Source organism: Conger conger, chromosome 12 (assembly GCF_963514075.1).
Source record: "Conger conger chromosome 12, fConCon1.1, whole genome shotgun sequence".
Classification (NCBI taxonomy): domain Eukaryota; kingdom Metazoa; phylum Chordata; class Actinopteri; order Anguilliformes; family Congridae; genus Conger; species Conger conger.
In genome coordinates, this window is record NC_083771.1 from 5,137,066 (window position 1) to 5,147,284 (window position 10,219).

Sequence of the window (10,219 nt, forward strand, 5' to 3'; positions counted from 1 at the left end):
AGGTACGATGAACACTTTTTTTGGTGAAGCCATTTGAGATCGCCAAACATATCCAACTCATCAATCATCTCTCCAAGTCAGCTTGCTGATTGGAACAGACAGCAAACTCAGGTAGCACCAAATCAACCTGTTAGTAACATGGTTTACAAACTGAAGCTCGAACTGAGAGGGAGGGGGGAGGCTGTGCAGGGGTCTCTCAGGACAACTTCATTTGTTTCTGGAAAGTGCTTTTCCCAAATCACTGTGTAGCTATGCGTTGTTCAGCACCACAGGGTTTTATTGCTTTTTTCCACAGGTATTAGAGCGAGTGCACTTGATGGAAAGTTACATTTGCTAAAAATGACAGTTCTATTGTTTTTTTTTTTTTTTCACTTGCAACATATTAATTTAATTTATTCAGGCCTGACTTCAGAATGGCAGTACAATCCCACATCTTGTTTTGACATAGCATATACTGTGTAGGACTGTGACAAGGGTAAAAATACTTTAAATTATAAGCATCGTCATTACAATTTTCATGCCACTTTGGATGGTTACCACCTACTTCAGATGGCAATCTCTGTTAATTCCATATACAATTTCTGGAAGGCTGAGGTTCCCATTTCTTCATGTGCTGTATTCTATTGTGTTACAGACATCAGTGGACATGTCCGCCCCAACTCCCGGCCATGTTGAATGACTGCCCCTGTCAGCGAGGCAAGGTCATTGTAAGTAGCTGCATGTGCCCTCAAGCACACGCCACAGAAAAATGGAGAAGGGGAAAAGATTGTGTACTTCCAGCCTGTGGTGTTGAAGCAGTGTGTTTAGAAAAGCAGTAGAAGACACACAGTGTGAAATGACTTTCAATATTAATATTTCTTCTCTGCCAAATGCCAATAATGTAATGTAATGTACTGTTAGAGCCTCCAGGGGCGGCACGGATGGTGCAGTGGGTAGCACTGCCGCCTCACAGCAAGGAGGTCCTGGGTTTGAATCCCCGTCGGCCGGGGCCTCTCTGTGCAGAGTTTGCATGTTCTCCCCGTGTTTGCGTGGGTTTCCTCCCACAGTCCAAAGACATGCACGTTAGGCTGATTGGGGAGTCTAAATTGCCCATAGGTATGAGTGTGTGAATGGTGTGTGTGCCCTGCGATGGACTGGCGACCTGTCCAGGGTGTATTCCTGCCTTTCGCCCAATGTATGCTTGGATAGGCTCCAGCCCCCCTGCGACCCTGTTCAGGGTAAGCGGGTTCAGATAATGGATGGATGGATGGATGGATGTTAGAGCCTCCTTCTGGGTACTTGGACAGCTGGGTTGCAGTAAAAAAGGTGAAAGAGGTCTCTTTTCTTTTTTGAGGAAATCGTACAGCCAAATGTTTTTCCCCTGCTGAAAAAAAATAGCTCAAGCTAGGTTTTGAAATAGCTGGTACCTGGTTGACCAGTTAGACCAGCTCTATACTCAACATGGTTTGACCAGCTCCAGCTATGTTTTGAAATAGCTGGTAGCTGGTAGTTTCAAGCTGGTCATAGCTGGATTTTACACCAGGGCAGTAGCTGGCTAAATTCCCCAACAGGCACTGTACAGCTCTCTATCTATTATTCATTGTGACACAAGAGTAAACATCCAGGTAATGCATTGTGAGTTATAGCTATGGAAACGTTCCTACAGGCTCTGCTGTTCTGACATCCACAGGAAGGTCATTCCACCACCGTGGGGCCATAACAGACCGCAGTCGTGACTGAGAAGTGCAGGTGCAGCGAGGGGGAGGTGCCAGGCATTAGAGGTGTGTGGCATCCAGGTGCCGAATTAGTGGAATGGAAGTGTCTGGCTGATGTATAGGTTCTGATTAGTGATTGAATGGTAAATGGTAAATGGTTGGCATTTATAGAGCGCCTTTATCCAAATCTCATTCACCCATTCATACACACACTCACACACCAATGGCGATTGGCTGCCATGCAAGGCGCCGACCAGCTCGTCAGGAGCATTTAGGGGTTAGGTGTCTTGCTCAGGGACACTTCGACACAGCCTGGGTGGGGGATCAAACTGGCAACCCTCCGACTGCCAGATGACTGCTCTTACTGCCTGAGCCATGTCGCCCCATGTATGCAGTATGCATGTATGAATGTATGCAGGGGCTGATCCCTTAACTGCCTGATATGCGAGTATCATTTACATTTGATGCGAGCCATAACAGGCAGCCAGCGGAGGTTGCTGAGCAGGAGGGAGACATGTGAATGTTGGTTTTTGAAAAAGAGTGCACTGTGGCCATAAAGGGATACACATGGTCAGCGACAATACTTATGTATGCTGTGGCATCCAAACGATGGTCATTGCTATTAAGGGGCCTAGAAAACATTCTCCACACCATTAAACTACTCACAACAGTTTGACACAAGGCTGAATGGATCGGTGGATGCATGATGTTTATGTACAGTTTATGTACCATTCGCATGTTGCAATAGAAACCAAGATTTGTCTGCCCTGGTGCCAATTTTTCCAATCTTCTGTTGTCCCGTTTTAGCGATCATATGCCCACTGTAGCATCGTTTTCCTGTTCTCAGCTGAGAGGAGTGGAACCTGGCATGTTCTACTGCTGCTATAGCAAGTCCACTTCGATGTTCAACGTGTTATGCATTCAGAGATCGTCTGTACAACAGCTGTTATTCGAGCATTTGTGGCCTTCCTGTTCACTCGAATGAGTCTGCCCATTCTCCACTGACCTCTCTCATTGACAAAGTGTTTTCACCCACAGAACGCCTGCTCACTGGATGTTTTTTATCACACCATTCTCCGTAAACTCTAGAAACTGGAGTGCATGGAATCCTCAGCTGTTTCTGAAATGCTGAACCTCTCACATCCGGCACCAACAATCAACAGTCTCGCCCATTCAAATGTTTTGTTGAACAACAACTAAACCTCTTCACCGTGTCTGCATGCTTTGCTATGAGTTGCAACCACACCATTTGTATTAAGGAGCGGGTGTACCTAATGTCTCTCTGTGTGTGTGTGTGTGTGTGTGTGTAACAAGATTCTACCACAAGAGGCCAGCAATGTAGCTCCAGCCAACTCAAAACAACTAAAAACAAGTCTATTATTCAGTCTTCATGCTCACCTCTGTTTATGTGCAGTGGGATTCATCCTTAAAATTTAAGAGGAAATATGGTGCAACTAAATAATCAATAACACATAAATATGCAAGTAAAAATACAGGATGAAATGTAGGAGGTGTGGTAGTGTAGATCATCCAGATATAGATTCAGATAGGCAGGTACTGGGACTCATTTACCTTCCTGGGGTAAGATTCCAAAAGTCTATGGGTTTTCTGTGGAGTCAAACTACAGTGGGCTCCAGAATTATTGGCACCCTTGATAAATGTGCCACAGCTGTAAACTAAAAAAAAATACGGTTATTGTAATTTTGGCCTCATCTGTCCATAGCACACTCTTCCAGTCCTTATTATTGCCCTCACAGTGCATAGCAGTGCCCTTACAAGTGGTAGGTTTAACCATTTATGTATTTGATTGTACCCATAACCCGACTTGTGATGGTTAATTGCCACATGTATCTTCTGAGTTGACAGTTCAGTCAGACAATACTAAATATTTAATATTTGCAATATTTATTGAGGTTTATTGTTGTAAAGCCTGCTCGGGTCCTTCCCAAAAATGCACTGTAACCACTGTAATGAGGTTATGTTTTTTTTATGTTCTGCCCTTTGGTTGTTAACAAAATGTTTTGTTTATATACTTATTTAGGTATTTTTACTTTATTAGGTATTTATTAGACTTATTTCTTAGACTTATTAAGTCTTCTGCTGCTGTAGCCCATCTACTTAGTGATTTGACATGTTGTATGTTCAGAGATGCTCTTCTGAATATGACTGTTGTAATATGAGGTTTATTTGCATTACTCTCACCTTCCTGTCAGCTTTGACCAGTCTGGCCCTTCTTCTCTGACCTCTCTCATTAACAACACATTTCTGAGATACTTAAACCACCTTCTCTGGCACCAATAATCACTCCAAGGTCAAAGTCACTTAGATCACATTTCTTCCCCATTCTGCCATTTGGTCTGAAGAACAGCTGAACCTCTCGTCCGCATGCTTTTATGCATCTAGTGTGGCTGATTAAATATGTGTATTAACAAGCTGGTGTACCTAATAAAGTACTCACTGAGTGTATAGATGGCCATCAAGGCCATATTTTTCCTGAATTTCATTCCTGCTGCAAATTATTTGCCAGCTGCTGATAAATATTTGCATTAACAACCTGACAAAGTGGTCACTGAGTGTATGCTTTGATATGTTCCAGACTCAATTAACGACCACTGAATTAATGGCCAGTCTCAAGGCAGGTGTCTCAAACCTCTGTATCACTCACCCAGGGCATCCCCCCCCCCCCCGGGCTCCAGGACAGGGGGAGAAAGACATTTGTTCTGCTATTGACGTAGACGGAGCAGCGCTCCGCTGGCTTTGGCCTCCGTGTTCGCCGTCTTATTCACAGCTAATGGTTTCCTCTGTTCGTCTGCTGGTCTGGAGCGATGCAGCCTGGAGGACAGCCTGCCGTGTCAGCGCTGCCACAGACGGGCAGATGGCCCCGCTCTTTTTGGACTTTTATGCGTTTCCTGTCTGTCCGCAACTCTCTTATCCAATGCAAAATGTTAGTTCTGAAATGGCTAGAATGAGAAAGCTAACATTTGCTAATACAACTGCCGCTGTTCCCACCAGTACTGTAAATGACCCAATCACCCTTTTACTGCATTGTTGAGATGTTGATTCACTCAGGTGTAACATTAGGCTGAGATCTTGATTCACTCAGGTATAATATTAAGCTGAGGTTTTGATTCACTCAGGTGTAATATTAAGCTGAGATCTTGATTCACTCAACTGAAATATTAAGCTGAGATCTTGATTCACTCAGATGTAATATTAAGCTGAGGTTTTGATTCACTCAGGTGTAATATTAAGCTGAGATCTTGTTTTGCTGTGAAGACCCCTCAGTGCGTATTATAACGCTTCGATGCGTAGGGGGAAATGGTACCTGCTGCATGGGCTGAATTCCAGAAAAACAAGCCCTGCCAGTCTTACTTCTCAAACATCTCTTGTTTAATTGCTTCTGATTCACGCGTGTTATTGCTGGTTCCTGCACATAATAGCTGCTATGCGTCATGGTTGAGTAGCCCCTTTTTTCTCTTTAAATTGCTTTGAAGTCTTTGAAAGGCACTTCAACTTCAATGTTATTTTTAACAAGGATGTTGTTTTCCTTCAAATCAGGGTGAAGAAGCTGACTATAGGTTGTACAAATCTATTTTTAAAATCTAATTGTCATCAGGATAAGACTTATGATGATGATAATGATGATGATGATGAGGGTTGGGTTGCAGCCTCTGCATTATCCACAGCCAGGATCCTCCCCAGTGAGGGCCATAAGGTCATGGAAGTGATGTATATTTCCAGTGTTTTCTTTGGTTCATTTGGTCTAGAAGGCAGTGGCTTTCAGTTGACTAGTGTCTATGCAAAGTTCCGCCATTTTGTATAAAAATGGGAAATCTCATATTGCTAGTTTTACCAGTTGTGTAGCAGCACTGTTATGGAAGAGTTGCACTGAATTATTATTATTATTATTATTATTATTATTATTAGGCTTAGGTTTTTCAAACAGCATTAGCTAGGGAAACGGAATGACACATTGTTTAGGGGCGACAATGGCTCAGGCAGTAAGAGCAGTCGTCTGGCAGTCAGAGGGTTGCCGGTTCGAATCCCACCCTGGGTGTGTCAAAGTGTTCTTGAGCAAGACACCTAACCCCCAAATGCTCCTGATGAGCTGGTTGGTACCTAGCATGGCAGCCAATTGCTGTTGGTGTGTGAATGGGTGAATGAGAAGTATCAATTGTACAGTGCTTTGGATAAAGGTGCTATATAAATGCCAACCATTTATTTACCATTTTTAGCAAAACTAAGCATGTTCCCGTTTAACTTTTGTTGTGGCTTGAAGGGGCATGTTGCATTACTATCATGTGCTTGTGCATTACCTTTCCAACTTGTTTTTCAAACATCTTTATCTATTAGCTAACTACTATCTGCATTCTTGTGTTTAAACACTTTTGTGACACTTTTGATATGATTCTTCACACTGTCAATACTACTGAAATGTGGGGAATTCTATCATCAGTGTTTTAAATCATGCAATTATCAATGTTGAATCACTATATAAAATAACCCAATTATAACCCAAACACCATGTAGGGAATTCTATCATCAGTGTTTTAAATCATGCAATTATCAATGTTGAATCACTATTTAAAATAACCAACCCAATTATAACCCACCAACTCCATACCCCCCCCCCCCCCCCGAACATAGCAGCATACACCCACTGTGCACAGCTAATTCTGTTTATTAAAAAAATAAACAGTTGGCTCACAGTCTGGAATGTGTTGGAGATTGAATTTGAAGGGGGAGAGCATTACCTTTATACTGCAACTCTCTACTCCCACTGCTGAAGGGACAGCTTTGATGGGTAGCTCAGGGTAATAGTAACCTGGGTTACACTCCAGTAGATGTAGTGTCCTGTAGATTGTTGTGTCTGTAAATAATCTATTATTATTCTTTCCCTGACTCCTTAAATTAATGGATAAAAAACATGCAAATTATCTCCCACTTCCACCTGAACTGAAAGCTGCTGCCTTCTGGACCAAATTTACCAATGAAAACACAGGAAATATACGTCAGTCCCATCTCCTCAGTGGGGACCCTGATGTAACATTTCCGATCTCTCACTGGGGAGATCGGAAAGAGATCGGAAATGACTGCAGCCAGACCCTCTTGTGTGTTTCCATCATGTTCAGCTCCCATACTCTGAAGCCTCTGTCTGGTGACCATCGCTGCAGCCAGCGACATCTCTAGTGACATCTCGGTTTCTACTTCATAATTGAAATATATTTTTTAATTAAACAATGACAATAGTCGATGACGGGCGGTGTTAGAAAGATCATGAACATTCTGTGATTTCAGTCAAGCGACGGCGTATAAACCAGCCTTCATGACAAGTTGAGCTGCTGTAGCTTGGGTGCCAGTAGAGGGCTCCAGTCATTCCCCTTTACAGCAGAAATGACAATGCTTCTGCTTTAAATGACGGAGGTTTCCGTCTCTGTCCTTGAACATTTTTTGCCCTGTCTCGCAGTGCAAGCAATCTGTTCCTGTTGTCACGAGCAGTAAATCATAGGGCTCAACTGTATGCATTCTATTCTTTCAAACTGGCAGACATGCCATTGAGGTGCTCAGTGTTTGGAGCTACTGACTTCTATTCTGCTAAAGCGGTTCCCAGAATCATAAAAGTGCTCCCACAACCCCCTCTGGTGAAATCCCAGAAAGATTAGTTTCCAGCAGGCAATATTGATTCAGTGTTTTCTGATTATCTCCATCCACGTGGAACCATTTGTAAAACATGGGGAACAATGCTTAAATGCTTTAGAATCTATTTTCAACCCCAGCGTTAATTATGATCGAATGCTTTAATGGGAGAACATTATGTAATTGGATGTTTCATCAGTTACCAGACATTTGCTAAAATATTACTGTTACATTGACCATTTTCCTGTCATTGGTACTATTTATTCCCAGATAAACAGTTCAGTTCCTTTTCATTTTTAATAAGCTCACATATATTAAATTACCAAAAATTAAATCCAACTGGTTGAACAGTTCATCAAACCCAATTCATACATCCCCTCTCTGCAGAACAGCTGCACCTTAGCCATGGGAATCCCCATCTTTAACGGTCTCAGTGCTGAAGAATGAAAACTTGTCCAGGTAGGTGAGGGCCTTGCAGGCCACCAGACCGTAGTAGGTCTCCAGCATGGAGCAGCTCCTTTCTTCCCGTAGGTCCGGCCAGACGGCGGCCAGCTCCTCGTCCCCCACGCTGGCCGAGCTGAAGATGAACCGGTAGCAGCAGGCGTTGTAGCGGATGTGCCTCTCTCCGGAAAAACGGGCGCTGTGGGTGGGCACGACCCCGGCCTTGTGGGCGCATATGCCCAGGAACACATCGTAGGGCACGGGGGAGCGCACTTCCGCTGAGGCTACGATCACCTTCCGGGCCACGTCCTGGGACAGGACGAAGGCAGGGCCCGCGCAGTAGTCAGGGAAGTACTTGTCATGATACTGACCGGGGGACACAAAGTGTGGGCTTTTAGGGTCCCGGTCAGGCATCTCCTGGTGCACCACACGGCCGATGTACAAGTCCTCTGGGTGCCGGCGGAGTGTCAGCAGGTAGCCCCCCAAGGCCCGGAAGTTCACAAACGCTGTCTCGTTGGCGTGCAAGATAAATCGGGCAAAGGGGCAGTAGGTCACCACCCACTGCATGGCTAGAAGCGTTTTGGGAGTCAGGTTACTAGGTGATTCGATCAGGCGCCCCTGGATGATATCACCGTGCAGTTCGGCCTCCCTCAGGACGGCCGCTTGGGTGCTGAGGGACGGGGGCGACCCCAGCACGAACAGCGTCCGGATGAGGAAGTCCTGAATATGCGTGCGATTGCCCCAGGTGGCGCGGATGGTGTCACGGCGACGGGCGTTGCCGGGGGCGCTGAAGACCAGCGCCAGCAGGAACAGGTCCTGGCCGTGGCAGGCCTGGGCGTTGCTGACGTAGTACTGCTGGGAGAGGTTGTCCCTCGCCCCGCTCAGGTCCAGCTTCCGCGCCCTCTCCCGGACCTCCAGCACCTTCACGTCCGTGTAGGTCCCGGGGAAGGCCTGGAGGAGGTACTCCTCCACAAAGTCTCCCCCGAAGAGCAGCGCGTGGAACAGGAGCACGTTGAACAGCAGGAAGCACCACTGATGGGTGCGCAGCTTACAGCACGACAGCTGGGAATACGGAGAAGAGGCGATCAGTGGAGTGACTTTTATTTTGTTTATAATAAGTGCACATTAATCAACATTTTCGGTTTCCACATCAATGTAAAGGCGGCACGGATGGTGCAGTGGGTAGCACTGCCACCTCACAGCAAGGAGGTCCTGGGTTCGAATCCCCGTCGGCCGGGGCCTCTCTGTGCGGAGTTTGCATGTTCTCCCCGTGTCTGCGTGGGTTTCCTCCGGGTACTCCGGTTTCCTCCCACAGTCCAAAGACATGCAGGTTAGGCTGATTGGAGAGTCTAAATTGCCCATAGGTATGAGTGTGTGAGTGAATGGTGTGTGTGCCCTGAGATGGACTGGCGACCTGTCCAGGGTGTATTCCTGCCTTTCGCGCAATGTATGCTGGGATAGGCTCCAGCCCCCCTGCGACCCTATTCAGGATAAGCAGGTTAAGATAATGGATGGATGGACATCAATGTAAATGTGCCAGAGTTAGCTAATCATCTGCATCCCTAACCTGCATGTCTTTGGACTGTGGGAGGAAACCCAGGCAGGCATGGGGAGAACATGCAAACTCCACACAGAAACGCCTGGGCAGTGCTCGAACCCTGATCCTTCTTGTTGTGAGGCAACAGTGCTACCTACTGTGCCACCTTGCCACCGTAATACAATAAAACTCAGTTTGTTAAAACATTTAATACACATATAAAGGCGGCTACAATTGCATAGATGTATACTGTATTTTGACAAATATCCTATATTCTGACACCTATATTCCTTGCACTTTGGGTGCTAAAACATTTGGTGTAGTCATGGTGTATACAGGTTGGCTAATAGGTAACAAACAGAACTTCTCATTTAGACACCTTGGCTATAGTACTATGCTATGAAAAGAGAAATACATTAACTGCTTACCTGCATGGTGTCTTGAACAGTATCAGTCTTTTCCAAAAGAGGTTTACATGAGGTACAGTATAGCTGGAAAACAAACTGGCCTGAACCTGCAGGTGCTGTGTGGAACAATGATTGAGTTACTGGTGTAGCTTATCTAAGTTCCCTTGTTACCAGATACCAGGCTGGTAATAGTATCTCTTCTACTCGGTTCAGGTAGCTTAAGACAATGAAAGTAGCCAACCATATTAATATATTGATGTCCTGCATAAAGGCTAATAATAAAAAATATTAGACTCAGTCCCTGATTCAGCCATTGTATAACAATACAATGAAAAACTTCTAGATGCTATGAACTTGTAATGTAAAAGATTTATTGGCTAAATTAAACAATAACTCTCCAATGAATTTATCCAGAGATATGCACGTTTCATTTTTCAATTTCAAGGCAATATTTCTGAGATTGCTGAAAAATCAAGCACTGCATAAAAAAGAAATGAGAAGCA

At 44.8% G+C, this 10,219-nt stretch overlaps 1 protein-coding gene across 1 annotated transcript; it reads right to left on the reverse strand.

The window, feature by feature from the left end:
- Positions 1–7,730: 7,730 nt before the first annotated feature.
- On the reverse strand, positions 7,731–9,743 carry LOC133141449 (beta-1,3-galactosyltransferase 9). Its single transcript, XM_061262021.1, has 2 exons — positions 9,738–9,743; positions 7,731–8,834 (listed from the first exon to the last, which is right to left on the reverse strand). The coding sequence occupies exons 1-2, from the start codon at positions 9,741–9,743 to the stop codon at positions 7,731–7,733; spliced, it is 1,110 nt and encodes a 369-aa protein (XP_061118005.1).
- Between the last annotated feature and the right edge of the window lie 476 nt (positions 9,744–10,219).